The following is a 22,936-nucleotide window of genomic DNA, read 5'->3' on the forward strand; positions in this document are numbered from 1 at the left end:
TGAGACGTTAAACCGAGGTCCTGACTCACTGTGGTCATTACAGATCCCGTGGCACTTATTGCAAAGAGTATAGGGTTCACCAGTGTCCTGGCAAAATTCTCAACCTGGCTGTCTCCATCTGGCCACCTAATCATCCCCCAGTGTAATTGGCACAATGATTTCCTCCCTCTCCACCTCAAACTGATGTGTGGTGAGTGTTCTGGTGCAAAATGGCTGCTGTGCATCACCGAGGTGGGTGCTACACATCAGTGGTTTCCCCTCTTCACTGTGAAGCACTTTGTGTATCATGATAAAGCGCTATATAAATGTATTATCATTATCATTGTGGTTATTATTAAGCTTTCACATCCAAATTAAGTCATTTTTTGGTAAAATCTTAATCCACGGCCCCACTGGAGAGACAGTAGTATTTGGAGCTCACCCTAAACAGACTCAGAGCTGCAAATCTAGCTAAAGTTTCCAGTTTGGTGGCAGAAGCCTGACTCAACGCTCCTGGAGCGTGTGATGTTTCCTGTGGCTGTTCTTAATGTGCTCCATTCTGGCGAGAGTTGAGTTTCTGGAGATTAAGCATGATGAGTGCTCGCCCTGATCCCGCAGCCAGACCAGAGGGGAAATATTAATGGGGCTGTATATCACAGCACATCATGACATGGTTATGGGTGACCAGACTACAGTGTGTAAATCAAACACAATATCAAAATAGACAGAGAGGGAATGGAGCAAATCAAGGCAATGGATGCAAAAATACACACGGGGCAAGAGAGGACAGAAAAACAGCTAATTTTTTGGTAAACAACTAGTTTTTGTCCTTTAATCTACAGAAATGTCAGCAGGGGTGTGTCGATCTGATGGAGTCACCCTTCAGCAGAGGAGTCAATGAGGCACTTCAGGTCAACAAGGCCTCTGTATCTCTAAAAGAGGCAGTGATGTTTGTGGCCCAGAGAGGCCATTAAACACATCTGGAATGGAGCAGGATGCAGGTTTGCACAGGAGGACCTCACAATTTATGACATGAGGGACAAAACCGAGGCAGAGAGAAAGACAGAGCGCTCATGACCGTGGCTGTACACATCAGTGCAATGTTGTGGGTGAATAATTGTTAAGTGCACCACATGGACAACCCAACTCCACCCTCCTCAGTCTCAACCAAAGGCGATTCCTTGGCACTACTGAGCCTATGAGATCATACTGAGAGCTGGCTGCAGGCATCAGCCCGATGGATGCTGAGGAGCAAACAGGCGTGACCACTGATCTTCTTCGTTCCAGTGAGATCAGACATCAAGTGACCAAATACTCTGCCAGAGATACCACGGATAAATACTTCCTTCCTTTCTCTATGATGACTCGCATATCAAATAAAGAAAAACGACTCAGAATTTGGACTGTCTTTTTCCCAATGCGGACATTTATCCAGGCTTATTCCTTTTCCTGCTCTGTCATCCGTTGCACATCTGGGCTATCATAAGCAACGGACGATTAAAAATATTTGGAAGTTGAATAATTTTGCGTGCTCTCTTCAAAATAGTTAGTTTCTCACAAAGGGCGACACCTGCATTAATTTCCTGACATCAGCAGACACTGGGGAAAATTAAATGTACATTTAATCTTTATTGAAACATGTCTCAATGATCGGTTGAAGTGCAGGAAACATGTAGCTCTGTTCAAACTGTAATATTTTCCTAATGAAAGGCCAGGTCCCTTACAAGCACCAGACCTGGCCTGGCAATCATGTGCCCTGCCTTTCATGATCTTGAAAGAGCTGTGACACAAAAGCAGGGCCCAGAGTGATGTGATTTGGCTTATGATTTTCCACAGAACAGTTTTTCACACGTCATTAAAGCCTCAGAGGCTGTCATGACCTTTTTTCTTTCTTGAGGACCACAGAGATCAACTAGATGTCAATGGGTTTTGAATGGTTTGCTCTGCTTGGCAAAGAGGAATCTATTTACATTTGAGATGGAAAACTTCCCAGCAGCTAAGTAGAGATGTCGATCTGTACCTTAATTACAGGGTTTTGCTTTGTCAGGAAGGTGAGCTGTGGTGAACTTAACCTGCTTCTATAAAACTGGTCTTGTCCTCAGAAGGGAGTCCTGTCTGGATGCTGGAATGCTCCATATAAAAACACATCTGGATGATGTGATTAATGTGAATAACAGCCATCCATTTACATTACAGAGGAGCACTGGCAGGGTACAGGGCGGTTGATGCAGGTGTGAGTTTCAATTGTTACTGCTCCGCCGGGACTTGTTACACATCGCCTAGATTTGATACTCTCACGGAAACAGGCGATCAAACCTGTCCCAACACCCCCACCCTGAACAGGGATGGAAGTAAGGAACATTAGAAGGACAGAGGAAGGCAAAGAGAAAGATAAAAGGAAAGACAGAAAGATCTGGTGGATCTGAGCGCCGGAATAACATCGGTCTCACAGAGTGCAAGAACAACTATTAGATACGTGGAGGCTTTCTTGTGGCTGTGGTGGTTTGACCTCCAGGGGTACAGAGTATTTTCAGCTTCACTTGAACTGACTGAACACACCACCATGTCTTTGGATCTGTCTGTCTCTGTCTTTTGTCTATTTTTGTCTCTAATAGATGTGATGAGGTGAAACTGTCACTGGGGGAAAGCAGACAGAAATGTTGTGCAGTTTTTTCAAAGAAAAGAAACACTGAAGAGGCTGAACATTGTTTCAACACCACAATACAACATCAATAAGATGACATTTTGATTGATGAATATATTTAGTTTTCTGTGTTTAATTGTGAATGATCAAATATGATAAGAGGGCACTAAGGGGGATAAGGGAACTTACAGAAATGTGTTGGTTTCTCATGAGCTGTCCTGCAATAAGTGACCAAATCTCACCACTAGATGGCAGCTCAACACAATAATTAATCTTTCTGTATCCAAGTTTCTTTAACAGTGAAATACTGCTAACAATGAGCACCTGATGAATGAACATACCTTCTCACTTAACATGAACTTGTTAATTGTCCTAGTGGGACAAACACTTTCCGGCTGAGCTCCTGTGATATATGCATGCCTGTGTGCCTGGGGCCCCTGAACCAACACAGAGCTGTTCAGTGCTTGTCTCCTACCAGATGCCCCTCAATGTTGCCCCACTGTCAGTCTCCAAAAAGGGACAGAGACATAAATATTACTTCTACAACAGAGAAGTAAAAAATAGAGCAGATAGAGGGGTTATGACTGGTGGGAAGGCTGTGGTAGCTCCTCCTGACAAACACAAAGGTCATGGTTGCTGGTCATGACTTGCTGACTAAGGGCCTAAGCTGATTTGGTGAGCTGAAAAAAGTACTAGGAAGTGTCCCAGGAGGTCATTTAAGGAAGATGATGTAGTTAGAAACTGCTCTTCCTGTGTGTAACAAAAACAATCAATACAATATGAGAGCAGGTATTTCCTGTGTGTTGTCATTACGTCTCAAAATCAAAAATACAAGCGCTTTTTAGTAAGAGAATATTTCAACATAATTAGGAAGAACATTTGCAGCTTATTTACTTAGCTGCGAACACAATCTTGGCAACAACACAAAGGACTTTAAAAACACCTGAATGAAAATAATTCAAATTCTCTCTCAGTCTCATTTCCACTCTGAACATCCTGATCTTTTCTCTTTTATTGCAAACAACAACCATCTGGACGTCAACATGTGTCAGGAAAATGTCACGCAATCATAAATTGCATCAGGATGGTCAATGATACATCTCCATCTGGACAGATGAATATTTCCTGCAAAATATTGATATTGGAGTGATATTTCCTCATTTATCATTTTCATTAAAGGCCTTTTTAATAACCTGTAACCTTCAGTGCCTCATTCACTCATTATGCTTTGCACTATTTTTACATGGCAACATATAAATGTGACACACTGAGATGTATAACTGTTTCCATGTCTAAGATTGTCAGTGGTTGTGCTGTAATGTTCAGGTCATATAGTGCCCTCAGTACGGTTACTACAGCTTGTACAATGTGAATACGTCTGTAAGCATGACAGGAGATTTCCCTTTGAACATCCAAGATGTCAACAAATGTACCGTAAAGAAGGGAATGTGACTGCAGTGTCATCAGAGAGATGACGCAGCACTGAACTGGCTGCAGTGTTTGCATTTACTCACAATATGGACACACGAAGGGACAGAAGCACACCTGCATGACTGCCACTGTAACCACTCATTCACTCAGTAATTCATTCATTGCACTGGAAGTATAGTGGGATTCTTGTTCTAGTCTTTAGCTTACTGATATTGATACAGCAACAGTAATAGATAACATTTTTAAAGTTGATATTAAAAATTAGAAAATGACCAAATACTTGTAACATCTATGATGTGTCTGTCAAAGTTACTGTATGACCATATTTCCCATAAGATGGTATGGGTATCTAGGTGCTGGCTTTATAAGGGTTTTGGTCTTTTTCTGCTCTTTCTCCTTCTCTTTCTATTCTTCGTCTTTTTTTACTAATAGTTCAGAGTTGTTTGTGCCCTCTTCTCAGTGCAATGCATTGCCTTCCCTGCAAGACTGACTCTTTGACGTACAACATTCTGTTAAACTATACAAGTCTACCAAATTTCTTAGGAAGATCTTGTCTGTTTACAGTCTCAGAATGAACAGGGTAATTGTTTATTGATGTTTGCTCTGCTCTGGTTCTCTGTGGAGTATCTTTGATGGAATCTCAGATTTCTCTGGTATCAGACAGCAGGTTGCCAGAGGAATAAGGGTGATATAGCCTTGGCCAACTTTTTTCAAAGCTTACAATAAGACTAGAAGAAAACAAGCCCCAGTTATCTAACATATTACACATTAAGCATATTGAATTTCAGCAAGTTAACTATCAAAACATGTTCTATTACTTTCATGCAGATAAGATCTGACTCTCCCTTTGTGTGTGATTTTAGTGGGTGTGCTGAAGAGCAGAAAGCTTTACAGGTTTTTGTTTTTGTTTTTTTGTTTTTTCACAGAATAGCGGATATTTGTGACTGACACTTTGTGTAACACTTTCCTCTTGTCCAACACGTTCCACACTCTGAGCATCACCGTCTGGTTCTTGGGGCCACAGAGAAAAATAGATCAGTCGGATCTCAGTCTACTGCTGAAACACTTACACCAACACATAGTCAGTGAAGTGTCGGTTAGAAAACTAGAGCTAGACAAGAGAGACAAGGGGTTATTGGTGAGTGACTAAGTCAGTGTGTGTAGTTAAGGAGGGCATCTCACTGTGGGCTTATATAAATGCCCTATTTAGGGGCTGCATGAAGCTGTTGTTCACCACATAACTCTTATAGGATCAATTTTAGAATCAAACATATGCTGCATGTTGTTTTCTGGACATTGTATTAGTAAAAATTGAATCTCTTATTGCCAGTCAATTATTTCAGCTTGGCATTGGCAAACTGATGAGCTATCATTATCTAATCATGACATAGCTTTAGTATCTTTTGTGAACTATATAAGGGACTATGCAGAAAAAGGGCTCATAGTGACACATTATAAACTGGTTACTTGCTCACACAGACTAAATGGAGGTCACTGAACCATCCTCTCTCTGGGGACATTGCCAAGGAATTCACATCAAACTTTTATTTTTAGAGCACTGTTCCAATAATTTGTAACAAATAGCAGGTTAATTTTGGCCTTTTCCAATATGGCTACCACCAAAATAGCCGTGACTAAGGTCTTAGGACTGTGTTGCATGATTTTATTGAGTATAGCATTAAAATAGATTCTTCTGTATACAGTCTTCATTTCTTTGGAACTGATGTCAGTGCATGCGGGCACAGTATTAAAAGGAGACGCTGAATAAACATTGTATCCTCTGGTCCAAGAAAATGTAAACAAGCTCATTAAAAACGGAACTATCAGAGTGATATTTCGTCTGCAAACATCCTCTTTCTTCCTCAGCAGGAACACTTTCTATCCTTTCTTGTCGGTAAACATCCTTGTACAAAAATGGAACTCATACTTAACAAAATTATACTTTGTCTCATTGTTGCTCAGAGAGTTTGCTGCATTTTTTTGTTGCTTCCTATTACGGACACTTTTCTGGGAAGAGGCTGAAGGTCTTCCGAAATGTGCTGATAACTAGGTCATTTTTTGTAACATATTGTGTGAGTGTGTGTGTTTGGGTGTTTAGTTTATCTTTCTGTGCAGCTCTCTGTAGGAGATGGAAGTGTTTCTGAGAAGTGCCCAGGCTCTTTTCATAGAAACAGAGTGAGAGGTCAGTATCATGTCCGAGACCACCTGCGGTTTTCTCTGTGGTTTCACTTCTAAATCTAACAAGAAATGACCACAGAAGACGAACATCCTCAGTTGCCCCCTCGTCTTGTTGTGCCTCAAATCATACTCCACACTGGTTGGACCACCGGAAAAATCACACCGGGAAATCCTGTGATCAACACAATCCCACTCTAGTGTTGTATAATGATGATTATGAGACATGGTTGTGAACATTGTTGACCAACAAACAAAATCTTGCCATCATGTCAAAAACTATCATTAAATGTGCAGTTTGTGTATTTTATCTGCTAATCTAACACGCAGTGGGCTTTTCCCCCAATCAACATACCGGTAGTCATGAATGTTCAGTTAATGTGAATGAGCTAATGATGCAGATGATTATTATAATTATGTGTAATTAAAATAATTTGTGAGTCGGGGTCCTTTGAAGCCCGGCAAAGTAGAAAATATGACGCACATGCTATGGTGCTTTGCGACTCATAAAAGTAGTTTGAGATGTCATTTTATCCTTTAAATTGGTGAACATAACATTGTTAATGACTTAATGACGTGTGTGATACAGGATGTGTGTGACACATGAATAAAGAAATAGTCTACTGCGTTGTTTTGTTGAATGCAGCCTCCAAAGGGTCAGAGAGTTGAAGGTGAAAAAGATGCGAGAGAAAAGAAAAAAAGGTGGAAGTATCAACACAGATTAAAGATTGTGCCAGACTCCTGGCAGCTGTTGTATTCTTTCTCCCGGAGGATTATTGGAGGTTTCAGGGTGACTGAGAGGACACTAAGCTGATAGCTGTGAAGATAGACATGTTGTCTAATTTTCAGTGAAAACCAAATCAAACAGGACAATTCTTTTGATGTCTTCTACACAGACTTGGATGCTGTAGAGGTGACAAATGGTTGTGATAATGTTCTCTCCCCATGATCTTCTTCCTGAGACGAGTGTAGCCTTAATGTTGTCTGGGTAATATCCTTGTAATGAAAAATGTTATCCGGATGCTCTCAAAGGATGGAAATACAGGAATAACACTAAAGCTGTGTTGTAATTCCATAATATTTCTAAGTAGGTTTTGAGTGTGTATTATGTTCACATTAGAAAATTGACATAGGAAAGTATACTAAAAACAATCAGCTTGTTTGTTAATATTATAATCATGCTTAATAGCTGAGTGTGCTGTTGATGGACAGGAAATGCTTCTCCCACAACAAGCAAAGCAAATGGAGGAGCTGTGTTAACGCAGCTTTGAAAAAAATAAATAACGTCTCTGGGGAAATGTTTTGATATGTTTGTGAAATTGAATTGCCAGTGACATTACAAAGTCTGATTGACCGGCATCTCTGCACAAATCATTTCCTGTTAGTAAAATTCAAGATTCAAGAAACTTTGTCTGTCACATAGTAACAGAAATTCCTCTTTGACAATCAAAGAGAAAGATAGACAAACATAACAATAACGTAGTAGAAACAGTAAAAACATAGTAAAATAAGTAATGAATGCTAACATCAGTACTGTAAAAAGACAGTTCAAGTGTGAATACATCACTATGTGCCTAGTGTGATTTATTTAGGGCAGAAATGGCCGAGGGGATGAAGGACATTTAGTTAATGACGAGAGGAAGCAATTGTGTCTAAAACGGTTCATCTTCCCATTCAGGAAGCAGCTGGGCAATAAACATAAACACTCCAGCAAATTAGTTGATAGTCATTTTTATTGAACAGAAGAAAAAAACAAAACAAAACAAAACTCAAAATGAGTGTTTTAGGCCCAATCTCAATGTCCCCCCTAAGGCCTGAACCCTCACAGACTTAATTGACATCACCTGGTGTGGTGCGAGAGGCTGCAAGGGCTCGAAATGGTATATAATCTTTTTTTTTTTTTTTTTTTAAACGCTTCTGGGCTTCCCTTGTTAACCCTGTATTTAACGTCACAACGCCATGTACTGTGGGTAATTCCATCAGGCAAATGCTGCCTACAAAAATAGAGTCGTGTTAACCATGTTCATGAGACGAGTCCATATGAACCCCTCTTGTGGTATTCACTTCAGAAGTGAAAATTTTCGAAAAGCTCAGAGTTCACAAGTTGTGACGTGTTGTTGACATCTTCAGAAATGGCGGAGGCCATGGAAGTTCATTTTGCAGTGGATGGTAAGTTAATATATATCATTTTTTCTTAGTAATTTTATATGTCTGAGGAAAACATTGATATTCCCAATGGCCTTATCTTCCTCTGTAATTATGTCTTTGCATTTCCTGCATTGTGTTACCAGCTTGCTAGCTAGCTAAACTGTTAGCCTTGGTGGCTTCTAGACATCAACAGTAACGTTAATATTAGCTAATGTAGCTAGCTTCTGGCGTCCTTGTAGCCTCAAAGCGGTGTTCTTACAACTTAACCACTTGAACACCAAGCATATCATGTACATGCATGACTTCCTATGTCGTAAACCACGAGCTCAAGAGTTGCATTTGAAGGCAGCAAAAGTCTGCGGAAATGCGGACTTACAGAAAGTTTGCATAAAGGGCTCAAAAATTCTGCGAGAGCCCTCATGCATTTGATGATTTGACAGTGGGACAGCCCTAAGCCCTCGCAGACTTAGCAGGAACGCACCTCAAAGTCCGTGAGTATGGACACTGGGATTGGGCCTTAGACTGTGGTTCTTCATGTTAAAGTATTGAAGCTCATCACTAATAAAGTGCACTTTCAGTTTACAGCCAAATGGAGAGTCAGAATCATCTCCGCCTTCCCTCCCACAAGCTCAATCAGATCCCACCTGGTGGAGCTCTCCTAGGTAGAACACTATCACAGTAAGATAAATTAGACCAAGTGCAACAACTGAGCATCTCAGTGAGGGCGAGTGCATAAGTGTTAATGGAAGATCAGCGCATTGAGAGTCTCTTTCTTCTCACCCGGGTCTAAAATGTCTCGGACTATTCCTTCTAACGCTCTCTACCCTGGTTCAGTTAAACCCGACAAGAACGGCAATAATATGACAGTTGGTGATTCTGTATGATTCTCTGATTGATTATGTGATTGAGTGATTGTAAATAGCACAGTATTTCTTAACAGGGTTCCATTTATGGTCAACGGTAAGCTAAAATCTTTGTCATGAGTGTTTTTTGTTTTTACATTTTAAGATCTTCACTTTAAAAAAATATTTTCCTATTTCCAGAAGTGTTTTCTACATAATATATATGTACAGTTGTATCTTTACAAAGAAAATAATGTTCTGTTAAAGACATGTTGCAAGGTCAATATCGACTCCAGTTTGGCACATATTCCTCATGACTTCATCCAGTAACAGACTAAATGGAAGAGACAGCAGAAACAAGTGCATTCAAAATCCCAAGTTTCACTATTTTCACCTTAAATTCTGTCTTTCCTGTTTAGACACAGACACTAAGCTACCAAATTAATCCTATTCCTACCTCTTATTTAAAATGAGATGTGTTTGAAATGGTAATATCCTCTGATGTGCAGCAAATAGGAATGTCATTGACATGAAAACAAGGCGTTTGATGTTGTACTATACAGGACATGGCAACAAACCCTGGGGAATAGGCCAAAGAGAAGATCATCTACTAGGGATATTGTATTAATTAACATTGAAACATGAATTTTACCTGTACGGGAGCATGTCCTACATATGAAGTACACAAGTCACGTTATCAAAGTCAGAGACAAATCAAGAAAAAAGCTGTAGTTCAACATAGGAGTAATAATAAAAGAAAAAGACAATGCCATGTAAGGTTGCAAAAAGAGATGGATGACAGAATGTTGCAGCAAACATCCCAGCAGGTAGTGGACATTATATGTGGTAAAAAGGGGAGTATTATTTTGATCATGGTCACACAAACACAAAGCACTGGGAAAAGATCAGCTGCTAAGAAACACGTCTAGCACTAACATTTAAATGTACTGTATATCAAGTCTCACGGGGTAATTCCACAGTGAATATCTTCCCCTGTTATTGCACTATTTTCTCCTTTTTTTAATGTCAATCAAAAGATTAGGCAGTTGTGGGTTTTGTCTCTCTTGCATCATGTTAATCTGTCTCATCTTTTCACGTGACATGCGAACAACAAACTGATAAAACCAATTTTTTTTTTGTTGCAACCCAGCCATAGCTGTCCTATCAAGTTGTGTATTAAATACACCATGAAAGCTTAGACAATAAGTCTTAACATACGCAGCTCTGAAATGAGCCTTATTACACACACAAACCTTCATTAACAAGCAGTCAGCATTACGAATAACAGTAATAAATATGTTAAGTTCAATAAATAGGGTTTTTTTTTTTAATATCAGAATAAAAAATTATAAAGATTCAGCTGATCTGAATGGAGATCCATTTGATAGAGAAAGGTCTGCTAATGTTAAAAACAGCAGTATGTCCTTTCGTGTGTAGTGTTGTTGAATCAAGTGTTAAAAGTATTGGATCATATCTGGTTAGACAGGCAGCAGCTCATAGAGTGATTCTCTACGGGATAAAGACGACCTTCGTACTGTCAAGAGTTAATCATTTTAGGTAGTTTTCAGCATGTGAGTTCTTGCTAATTAATGCTAAGGTATTGCTTCAAAACCATTAGAAATGCATGAAATCTATCTGTGCCTATTATACAGTGTTTGTCTCCAACTTCATTCACTTCTCATGCATCCACCAGGGACATGAACATATCAAAGGACTGGACAGTGATGTGGGGAAATAGCCCTAATGAAAAGGGGGGGGGGACACCTAATGGAAGTAGACCTTATATACATATAAATGATATAGTACAATTTCTGACAACCGTCTGTCTGTATGTGAACCAGACCCTTCACCCCGTCATCATCCTGGTAGTGAATCACCTCTGCAGGCTTCTCCTACCAGCCTACACCAAAGGGAGCAGGGTTTGATGTGGATGTAGACTCCTTTTTGTTTCTGTCATGCTGTAGAGCATTTTTTTTTTGCCTTTCTTTTAAAGTGCAGTCCAGATGCAGGTGACTAAAACATGAGAAGCAAATTATACAGAGAGAGATGAGGAACAGGAAAAAAAAAAAAAAAAACCCCAGGGGCAGGCGCTGAGGGTAGAGGATTGGCACATACGTCAGAAGAGGTCTGACATGGAGGAGGGGAGGAGGAGGAGGATGGGGTGGAGGTGGCAGGAGTCTGGGTTTGTAAAGGTAAAAAAAAAACAAACAAACAGGTCTCATCCTGCTCAGTCTCTTCCTGTGTCACTGATCCAGCTCCAGTCACTCCCTGGACTGGTAGAAGAGGATGTATCCCGACTCAGAGTTCTTAGAGATGTCTGAGGTAAGCCCATAAAACTCCTCGATGGCCTGGGCGTCAATTTTCTGCACGACACAAGAGAGACACGGTTGACTGATAGCACAAACAATATGAAATGATACAAACAGGTGAGTCAAGGAACATCAAGAAGACAATAATAGGCCAAGGGTAGCGTGGGTGACGCACCTCCACGATGTCATCGTCAAACAGCAGCCAGAAGCCATGACTCTTCACTATGGTGATGTAATGACCTCTGTTTGGACCACTGTGGAAACAGAGACAGTGACTCTCTTTTATACACATGTTGCATCTCAGAACTCACACGTTGCACTGTTTCTGTCTAAGCTTTCAGCAGGAGCTGCTGAACATTCCCGAACAAATACTCATTGTCATTGTATTAGGACAGACTTGGACTTATGCTAAGCTAACCAACTGTTGACTGTAGTTTCACATTTAATAGACCGATAGAGTTGTATTGATCTTCTCATCTAACTCTGAGCTAGAAAGCGAAGTGTATTTCCCAGAATATCGAACTGTTATTTTAATATTACATAGAATAGAGTGATTGGATACAATGAGAATCAATGGCCCGTGTGTGTGTGTGTGTGTGTGGATGACCTTGGCCAGACCTGCTTTGCACTTCAGCAAATCTTAAGTCTGCTTTGTCGTGTTGTTGTATCTTAAGACCTGGCACTAGGATATTATCTTAACATCCTGGTCTTTTATTTTGGCGCCGGTAATCAATATACTGTACCTGCCACAGTGAACCACCACAGCCACTAGATCATACATGCGATCCAAGTTGACTGCATCTCCAGATGTGTTGAACAGACGGAGCTCTAGGGGGAAAACCACTCGATAGGACAGCTTGGTGTAGCGGTGCAGCTGCTCCATGTACTTGAACCTCTTCAAGTGAAGCGCCAGGATCATAGGAAGCTTCTTCACACGCATCCTGTAGAGAGCCGCACAAAGTCAGATGAGTGTGTGTTTTCGCACACATCGGGGTGGTATTTAGCGTAGTGCTTTACTGACCGTTTCTGTGCTTCCTGCTTGCTGCAGCATGTCTCACAGTAGTATTTGTATTCACTGCACAATGTCTCTGTGTTACTGAAGTCCCTGGAGAGGACAGCATGCCACAGGAGGCTTGGTTATTCGATCTCGCTCACCCAAAAGGGAGTATGGTCTACTTACAGCCTTTTAGGTTTGACTGAATGTATAACAAAAATCAATACTACCTGAGACAGTGTGTTATTGATGTGTTCTGCTCCACATCCACAGAAAGATCCAGAAAATCTTCATCTTTGCTGCTCACCTGTCAAAGAGAGGGAGGGACAGTGATGTCACTGAACTGTCTTTGACTGAGTCAGTGAGGATAAGCCTGCGCCGCTGTGACAGAGCACCCACCCGCCCACAGCTACACACACACACACACACATACACACACAGTCTTTGAAATGCTTATTACACTGAGCAGCTTTTGTCTCTGCAGAGCAGCGGCTTGGTGTTTGCAGAGGTTGTTCAGGGCAACCCGTCCCACTGTTCGCCCTCACCGTTTTGAGGACAAAGCCTCTGGCAGCCCTGATGTAAAGTGGGTGGCCAGAGCCCACCAGGGTTGCTCACTACATCTCTCTTTTTTTTTCCTCATCTCTCAGCATCTCTGCAAAGGGATCATCCCTTTTTTCACACTCATTCAGGAGGGATCTCTTATTCAGGGTGACTCAAGGACTGACAGATAATGTATGAAAGGACAATTGTTGAACTGTAATCAGTAATCAAGCAGAACATAAAATATACAACCCAAGCAAATACAGCCACACACCGTTTCACAGTTGAGGCAGCGTGTCTCATTGGTCAGTGTGCCTTGGAAGATATCGTGAACCCACGTGGGCTCTGTCTTGTTCTCTGTCTCGGTCTCTGTGGTGATGGCGGTGCCGTTGTTCTTGAGGCGTCCGTTCTGCTTTTCCTGCTTCTTCTCCTCCTGCAGGATGTCGGCCACCGTGTTTAGCAGGTAGTTGAGAAATTCGTGGGCATCCTGCTGCATGTAGTTGTCAAACAGATCTGGAGGGTGACGGTAAAGGGAGATAACTCATAGGGGGGAGATGATGGGGATGTCAAAATCTTGATTCCGATCATTTACTACTGATTTTCTGCCAATACTCAATCTAATATTAATATTTCTGTATATGATATTGCTGCACAGTGTGTTGAGTGTCAATGTGATCAATAATAGACCTTTTTCACTGAGGACATTCTGACGAGCACAGCTGTAATTGATAACATTACTGATTGCTGGCTCACCGGCTTACCAACCTAAACAGAACCATCATTACTGTGATTAGTTACACCTGCGCTTTCCCCGCTATCTAAAATCTATTCAGAGAATTTCTGCCATGAGAAATCCACTGTAGATCAGGTTAATTAAACCAGAAAGCTTTACCGATATTACAAACATCCATACACACACTCCTGTTTTGACAGATCTGTATGTGAAAGGTGAAACTGAGAAGTGGAGAGTCAGGAGAAGGAGGGGAAAAAAAAAAAAAAGGTCCAGAGAGGAGGCAGCTGACCAAAAGCTCAGTCCCAACAGAGATGGCATTGTTCATTCGCATAAAGAGCTTCCTCAATATGGACAGCAGAGAACAGTCGGCCTCTCTGTCAGCTCTACTCTCTGAATGACCTTACCACCAACATGCACCTGCCCTTCACCTCTGATATTCAGACTACATTAAAGACAACATCGCTTCGAATACAAGACACAAAACCGCAACCGAGCCATAACAGCAGATTGGAATTGTTTTACGACTCTTTTACGACTTTCACCGGGCATGATCTCTCACCGTTCTCCTTCCGTAGGCGGGAGATGAACTTCTTGGGCGGGATGACGCCCACTTTCTTCTTCTGTGTAGCGATGGAGTGGAAGAGGTCAGCCAGGCATGTGAGCAGGTTCTCCTTCTTCTTCTGCTGGGCTTTGTAGGCCAGCACGTTCTCCCGGAAAGGCCGGCAGAAGTAGAGCGCCTGCAGCACTGAGTTACAGTAGCATGTGTTTCCAAACTGACGAGAGACAGGAAGAAGAAACAGGAAGAAAAAAAACGATTAGGGAAACGATTCATTTATAAACATGCAACAAGAACTTTTCCAATTAGAATATGTGAGACCTTTCTGAACAAGGTCACAGCTCAGGAGATCATAAAGAGAAGCAGTGGTAGAAATGATGTCAGAAAAAAAGTAAAGCAAAGTCTTTGCTATAAAAATCAAACATTGTTTTTCTTTTAATGTCAGTTCCTTCTTTTACCTTCATGTTATTTGCAATAGTTTAGTTTTTTGAAATGTCAGTTATGTAACCATCACTGTGATATGTCTGAGGTTCTTAATTGTCTTAAAATGCCAGAAGAACATTTTATTAGTTAGTATTCATTTTTAAATGTATTCACTTTTATTAGGCACTTTATTTGAAGTATTTGGAAGTTTGAAGTTGTTCTAATGTTCATTTTTACAATCATGAATTACTGATAAATGATTTTGTTATGTAACTGTTGTTTTTTTCCCCGTTTGTCATGTTTTTTTTCTGTATTTTGTGTCTTTTTGTATGCACCACCAAATAGTTGGCAAAATGTACTGACTTGTCAGTACCAGCTTATCCTGTTAACATTTGTTCAAATGACATTAATGAAACAGAGTCACACTAGATTGGCCAACAGATCCACAAACAACACAACCTGTTATTTTCAATACTAGCCGTCCAGTAGAGAACATGTGACTCATCGGGGTCCCGTTCTAGCTTGTCTGTTTTGAAAAATGACACCAGTGTTTTTTGGCAATGACCTTTGTTCATGTAAGAGAGGATTTAGCGATGCTTACATTGACCAATCCAAAGTAGTGTTCATTGATTGGGAATTGCTCCGGGCCGATGTCTTTCTCCAGAGCAGAGGCATTGGTGCCCTGAAAGGACCAGAGAGACAACATGAGACATGAAAACATGAAAATGTGCTTTGTGAGAACATTCTGCACAACATTAAAGGTAGAATGAGGAGAACTTTCCTAAAAACAACAATGTATAGACTCATACAAAAATAATCCCTCTCAATCATCGCTTATGACCCACTAGAAGTGTGTGGCGGTGTCGGTATCTGCAGAGACTTCGCCCTCTGCCTGTATTTTCTTATTTTGCTGTGTTCGGTACGTTTCTGGGTGTCATCCTTTGAGCAGCGGGTGTGTAGCCCCCAGCCAATGACAGCACGCAAGGTGTGAGGGCGGGACTCTATAAAAACATAGCGACATAGCACTTCTGGTGTCATTGAGCCGGGGAGGACGGGTCAACTTTGAATGTCGTGTTTAAAAACCGCAACCGACAAATCCTACTCATTCTGCCTTTGTTATCGTCACATTTATGCAACGTGCAGCTCAACAGTTTACTCATTGTGCTTACAAGGCTAAGATGAAAGCCAGTATTTCCATGTATGTATAAGCAAATTAATATGGAAAGTTTGGATAGTTAACGAGTACTAGCAGGCTAAACCAAATATAGAGGCCTATCTCTCATACACTTTAAATCATAAACCATCCTTTTGGTCAAATTTCAAGGTCTCAGTTTCCCACAGAATATTACAGCTTATCTCGATTCCTTTGGCAGCCAGGCAAAAAAAAACTTTCCATCAAAGTAGAAAAAGGATATGGTCTAAATTGGTGCACCCATGTCAAAAGTCAGCGGTATTTTACGCCTGATTGCTGAAACAGACCACTTATCTCATGTCAGAGCCTTTTCACTTTTCAGAGCTCAAAGCTTTTTTTTCCAAATGAACCGCAGCTTTGTTGAGCGAACACAGAAGACAATTTAGTTTGACTTTCAATGACTGTCATTTCTCTCTGTCAAAGCAGACTGTGAATGCCTCTTTGTCCCGAGTGCTGCTTCCAGTCTGACATACTGCAGCGCACATGCAGGCACAAGTCCATGTACTGTACACACACACACACACACACACACTTTCTTCAGAAGGATATCTAACAATGCAATCACTGACCTCAAGCCTTTATTCTACAAAATCTAGGTGACATTTGTGGAAAAAGTCAGTGAAAATGTAGCATTAGTTCACCTGGCAGTCTGTAGGAATCTACACAAAATATCCATGCAACCCCTACTGACACCTGATACCACATTTGAACGCTTCATTATAAACAGCAGGCAGCCGCATTATTTATTTAAAAGGAAAAAAAAAATTCTTAATCCTTGATAGTCTCAAAGAAAACAATGCAGAACAAGACTGAAGCTCCCACACACTGCCGTCACTTTTATTATTATTATTGTCGTCTGCAGCTGGAAACTTTCAGTCTTACCTTATGTATAAAATGTATTTGTTTTCTTCTTGCTTTGCCTCAAGATTGTTAACAGACGTATTGCAAATAATAAACGGTAGAATCAGTGTGCTGGTGCCCTGAATATGCCACAGCATCCTTCATCATTTTAAGTCCTCCTCCACTCAAAAATATGCTTGCAAAATGAGCTTCACTGTGCAGAATGATGTATGTGCAGAGTTTGACACTAGAAGGCTGTTTTCACATTGGTCTGCTGAAAGTGGAAAGTTTCTCTGCGCTCACTGAAAATCCAATTTTAAGGGACGGGCCCACAAGCAGGATTTGGGAAACCTCCAGTGCACAAACACTGAGAAGTGACTTTTCAGTGAAGTAGGAGACATCTTGTGTCCAGCAGTTAAACTTCTGAAATGAAATATATTTGCATATTCATAATATCTAATATTTTTAATGAGGGAGAAGGAGTAGATGTAATTTGAGGATTTTAACAAGATAACGGTTCTTTTTTTTGTGGAAAAACCATATCAGACACACATTATTATTCAGAGTAGAGTATTTTATATACATCTTTGAACATGTCTGGAGGACGTCTCCTGGAGAAACATACACACAGCTGCTTATGTGCCTGCAGGTGCGTTTCAGCCGAAAATTACAAAATGAATAAACTGCAGGTTTTGTTTTGCACAAAGGAAGAGTTTTGTCTGGTGCAATGCATAACTGTGGAAAACAGTTCATTGCATTAAACATCAGTTATGTCATTTTGCATTCAAATGAGAGAAATATTCTTATTAGTGCTGTGATATCAACCATAACGTTCAGTTCTGCAACCTGGAGAAGCTTACTGTGCAATAACACACTGGCTGTCACAAAGCCTTTCAAGTGCAGGTTTGACTAGTAACCGTTGAGACATCATATAACCATTTGTAAGACTCATAACATACACATGCATAACTTTTGTCATGAGCAGGCTGGACTATTTTAATTCTCTGTTTTGGGTTTTCTAAACAAAATAACCCATAATTTACAACTTATTCAGAACTCAGCCGCACGAGTTCTGACCAGGGAAAAAAACAGACAAAAATTCACATCACTCCAGTCCTCTGTAACCTTTAAAGGCTACCTTTTGTTTTCAGAATACAATTCAAAATCCTCCTCCTGGTTTACAAAGCACTTAAAGGGAAACTTCAGGATTTTTCAACCAATTGTCTCATCTTTTTGTGTCTAAGTGACTAACGGGGACAACAATTTTTGATATTGGTCCAGTATTTCAGCAACAACGATACAACTCTTGCAAGATCTCAGAACTTCTCCTTGAGCGAGTGAATCCTCAGGTTCCCAGCTTTCAGATGATGTATACCACTTCGATGTGGCATATACTGTTGACCTGCTATCTCCCTCTAAAGATCCCCTGTCCTCCTTCCCAGCAGAAATGGGTCTATGGTAGGAGGGTGGGAGTGGAAGAGGTTAACGGTCTGGCTCCACAGCACATATCAGACATGCTGTCAGTTTACTATCCCAGCAGATCTCTCAGGTCACACAGTGCATTCAGTATTTATGCACCTAAAGAAAGGAACTGTTTGCCTGCTGATCTTTGACCTGCTCCAATTGTGTTCTTTTAAGTCAAGCATTTTCTTACATGAACACACTGTATTTGTACAGTATGTATGTTTGTGTGTGTGTGTATGCATGCAGATTTTTAAAGCCCATTTTTGCTGTTTTTGTGGTGGTGCCATACAAATAAAATCTGAATTGAACTGAGTGACTTGTTTTGCAAGGATACAGAGTGATAACTTATTAAAATGTCATTAAAGCAGGACATTAGTATCCAGTCTATATAAAGAGAAGGCCAATAGCATTATGCAGAGCCGTTTAAGTCTGTTCTTACCCACTCTTCACTGTCCCTGAACACAACATAAACACAGATTAGTGCAGATCCCTGCTGTCTGCTACCAGGATGTCACCGGCCCTGTGTAGCACCACATTATGCAATCACAACAAGCTGTCAAAGGCTTCATTCACCTGTCAGTCACCGGTGACAGACACACAAACCGCACAGTGTGTGTCGTCTCGCCAGGCTGCAACAAACACTGTCAACGCTGCGGGAAGCATTAGTGTGCAAAGGTCTGTGACACATATCATACATATCAAGATATGGGATGCAGGCCTTTCCTCTTAAACTAGGACATCTCAGATTTACTGTGCATGCTGGTTATAAAGAGCCTGCATCCTGCACTGTGTATGTGTATATGTGTGTGTGTATGTGTGTGTGTGTGCAGGGGGGGAGGCGACTCACCCATGTACATCATTACACACCAGGTTCAACACAGTGGCTGCAGGCAGATCGATAGCTACACAGATAACCAGCAAATTACTCACCATATTACAAATGGAGGCGATGTTTCTGACAGTCATTTAGTTTACAGTGTCCCCCTCACCGCCATCTTTATAAAATAAACATGACTTGAGAGCAAGGCGACGCTGTGAAATGAAGTTAAATCGCAGCCGCGGCTGGAGGCCAGACTGCAACCCCGAGCGTCAGAAAGCAGGCAGAGAGACACGGAGCACCATGCAGCAAGCACGGAGCTGAGCGTCCAGCTGCACTCAGCGTCGACACGGCTCCATCCTCACACACGGTTAACGCAGACGGCGGCTGGAAAGCGTCAATGCATGAGCGAATGGTGGACGGCCGAAGTTGCAGGCGGCAGGTTTGTTAGCAACAATCAGGAAACCAGCCTGCTGTGTGAGGGAGCGCAGTAGCCCCGCCCATCTGAGATAAACTCTACAGCTGATTGGTTGAGATTTTCTGTGTGTGATTGACAGAATTAGACAGCCAAACATAGACCTGGATGGTAAAGCTTAGTTGACCTGCAGCCAATCATCGGTAGCTATTTGAAGCAATGGCTTGTGGGAGTTGTAGTTTATTATTGGGATGTGTTTAAAGAGATGTAAGCTACTATACAAAATATGTTTCATCAAAGATGTACACAATAGGGCTGCAACTAACGATTGTTTTCAGTTATCAGTTAATGAAGTAACTAAGGGTGTGAATTTGCGATTTGTTATTTTGGGCTATATAAATAAAATTGACTAATTCATCTGGGTTTTTTTTTAAATTAATTGATTAATTTAGTCTCTAGACTGTCAGAAAATACTGGAAAATTCCCCTCACATGCGGTGTGTCCCCAACTGAAATCTTCAAATTGCTTATTTTGTCCAACCAACAGTCCAAAATCCAAATATGTTCAATTCACAGTAATACAGAACACAGAAACACAATGAAGCTGGAGCATGGCAGCACTTTTGCTTGATAAATAACTTACTCAATTAATTGATTATTAAAGTTGTTGACAATATGTTTTCACTACTCGTTTCAGCAATAATGCAAACAACTAATAGTTAATAGTTACTGATTTGTTCATAAAAAAACATTTTAAAAAAAATTAAAGGGGCACCTCAACATGTTTGGTAGTGCAATTTCATAAGGATGGTGGGATTTACAAGACTGTTTAAAAGACAAATGAACAAAAGTGATGCTAGGAAAGTGGAGATTATTATTATTACCTTTACTTAAACTCGAAAATCATTAAGGGCTGGCCCTCATTTACAATTATGTCGAGTATAATTAAATAATAACAAAAGATACATGATAAAAGAAAACAATCAATTAAAACAAGTATAAGCACAGTTAATAAAGGAAACAAGATACAAGATATAAAAACAAATCAATTAAAACAAGTACAAACAGAAGTTAAGTGATTGTTGATCATAGATTTAAAGTGATCAAGGGTTACTAAAGTATCAGTTTTTAGGGTCTCTGCAAAGATTTCCACGCGGTCGGAGCATGAAATCAAAAAGCATAATCTTCCAAACTCAGTACAAACTCCAGGGACTTGTAGTGAAAGCCAGTCGTTAGACCGAGTATAATATGGTCCAGAGGACCAATCAAACATAGATGTGATATAAGATGGCAGCCTCCCAATAAGGGCCTTGTAGATAAACAAATACATATGCTTATCACGTCTTTCAGACAGAGAAGACCACCCAACCTTTTCGTGCATAATACAATGATGAGTGCTATAAACATCAGCAGTAATAAACCTGAGGGCAGAATGATAAACAGCATCCAAGGGCTTAGTAGAGGCAGAGGCATGCCTATAAAACACATCACCATAATCCAAGACAGAGAGAAAAACAGCTTCAACAATCTTTTTCCTACAAAACACAGGAAAGTTAGTTCTGTTTCTATATGAAAAACACATTTTATTGTCGTAATTTGTTGACAAGATTGCCATTATGAAATTTGAACGTGAATTTGTCATCTAACCATATATGGACATATTCATATTCTCTAACTCTCTCAATCATGGATCCTTGTACAGTGGAAATATGAAAGTTTTTATTTTATTGTTACCTCTAGCTCTAGAGAATAACATAAACCTGGTTTTATGAGCATTCAACACAAGTTTAAGATCGTTAAGTGCAGCTTGGAGAACGTCAAAAGAATGTTGATGAGATAACCTGACTCTTAGTCCCATCTATGGGTCAAGCTCCAACAACCCTGGATCCATTACTTTCCATGATGCAGCTAGATGGTGTCTTTCATTAGACCACCACTGCCTGGGGTCAGGGTTAACTCCATGCCGACAGTTTGTAATGTAAGCTTTCTGTTGTAGTCTCCAAGCCCAAGCCAAGATAAATGTAGATTTCACCAGGGTTACATTTGCTTTTATTTGCAGGTATTCCACATTCTAACCACCACTTAGCTGACCATAACGAAGAGTGGGGGCCTTCAAAGGTAGATGTCCTCTCTGTAGAGCTCTGCAGGAGTCCAGGACCCTCCAGGACACTCTCATTCACCACCGGCTTTGTTTGTGCTTTCACAACAATCCCCTGACAATTATCTCCTTAGCATTTACATCTGAACAAAAAGAAAGGAAAACAACAAATAATTATGATTAACAGACTTCAAAAGAAATGGGAAAGGAGAGAGAATAATAAAAGTATTTACAGAAAAACAAATAACGGAATAATGTCGGGTTGCCAGTTTGAGCTGTGGAGGACGGGGGAGCCTCATTGTTGATCAGACTTTTGGTATGCACCATGGGCTTATTGGGAAAGTTGTTGATTGACATGTTCTCTTAGGTTTATTTATGAATGTCTTTGATTGACTGGGAAACAATTACATGTGGTGGTAGCTTGTGGGCTCTTGATACACAACGTTCCCAGACTTACTTTCTATTTCAGTCAAGTCAGTATTAATAGGACTGAGAGACGCTGTGGATGCAGCTGCCCTTTTCCTGACTCATACTGCTTTTATTGTCATTATTGCTGCTTTTCACTGGCTTACTGATGGATAATGTAGATATGAATAATGTGCTCGCTGTAAACACTAACAAACACATTCATTTACACCAAGAAACCAAAATAGGCATAAACACAACCCCGGTTCTGCGCATCTTATGATCTAGTCCCTGCCTTGTTGAGGAGATAAAATCACTTTTATCTTCCTTTTTTGCAGCTTGTGTGTTGACATGAAGCTTCAGATGAACAGTGAGGGTGCTCAGTCTGTGCTTCTGTGTTTATATGGAGTTTTAATCTTGTTCATACAGTCAGTGGTTGCCTCCTCGTGTTTGGATGGAGCTCACAGGACTTCTGTATCCACAACACGTTTTTTGGCAGGCGGCAGGTGAACCTCAGAGAACCTTCTCTGCTCACCTCGTTAAGATCAGAAGTGGGGCAGAATGTTTGGATTTTCACAGACAGACAGACATGCCGAAGAAGAAAAAATATTGTGAGCTCAGAAAATGTTTCCAGTAATCGAGGCTGGCTGTTCTACTGAAAGCATTGATGACCTTCCTGTTGTTCAGCCTCTACAATGAGAGGCAAATGAATTATGCATCATTTCCGCACCGCTGAGAAAATAATCCTCCAGTTGGGAATCTGTGATTCACTGCAGCCTGATGACATTTGGCACATGCTTCTCAAACATCAAGGTTAGCTACAGGTCTATTAAGATTGTTTTATGCTGCAGTAGTTTACTTGCAACAGAAAAGCTATTCTTTCTGTACTTTCCTGGGTCGTACCTCAAATCTTAATACACATTTTGACATTT

At 40.7% G+C, this 22,936-nt stretch overlaps 2 protein-coding genes across 2 annotated transcripts in view; one reads left to right on the plus strand and one right to left on the minus strand.

The window, feature by feature from the left end:
* Window positions 1–22,936, plus strand: part of LOC121900313 (proteoglycan 4-like) — a 676,357-nt gene that overhangs the window by 182,283 nt on the left and 471,138 nt on the right. The gene's annotated exons all lie outside the window — the stretch shown is intronic.
* On the minus strand, window positions 9,947–19,542 carry usp46 (ubiquitin specific peptidase 46). The gene is made up of 9 exons (XM_042416571.1): window positions 19,201–19,542; window positions 15,376–15,456; window positions 14,355–14,568; window positions 13,337–13,575; window positions 12,753–12,829; window positions 12,550–12,633; window positions 12,272–12,469; window positions 11,704–11,782; window positions 9,947–11,582 (listed from the first exon to the last, which is right to left on the minus strand). The coding sequence occupies exons 1-9, from the start codon at window positions 19,234–19,236 to the stop codon at window positions 11,481–11,483; spliced, it is 1,110 nt and encodes a 369-aa protein (XP_042272505.1). The 5' UTR covers window positions 19,237–19,542; the 3' UTR covers window positions 9,947–11,480.

Source organism: Thunnus maccoyii, chromosome 7, assembly GCF_910596095.1.
Source record: "Thunnus maccoyii chromosome 7, fThuMac1.1, whole genome shotgun sequence".
Taxonomy (NCBI): domain Eukaryota; kingdom Metazoa; phylum Chordata; class Actinopteri; order Scombriformes; family Scombridae; genus Thunnus; species Thunnus maccoyii.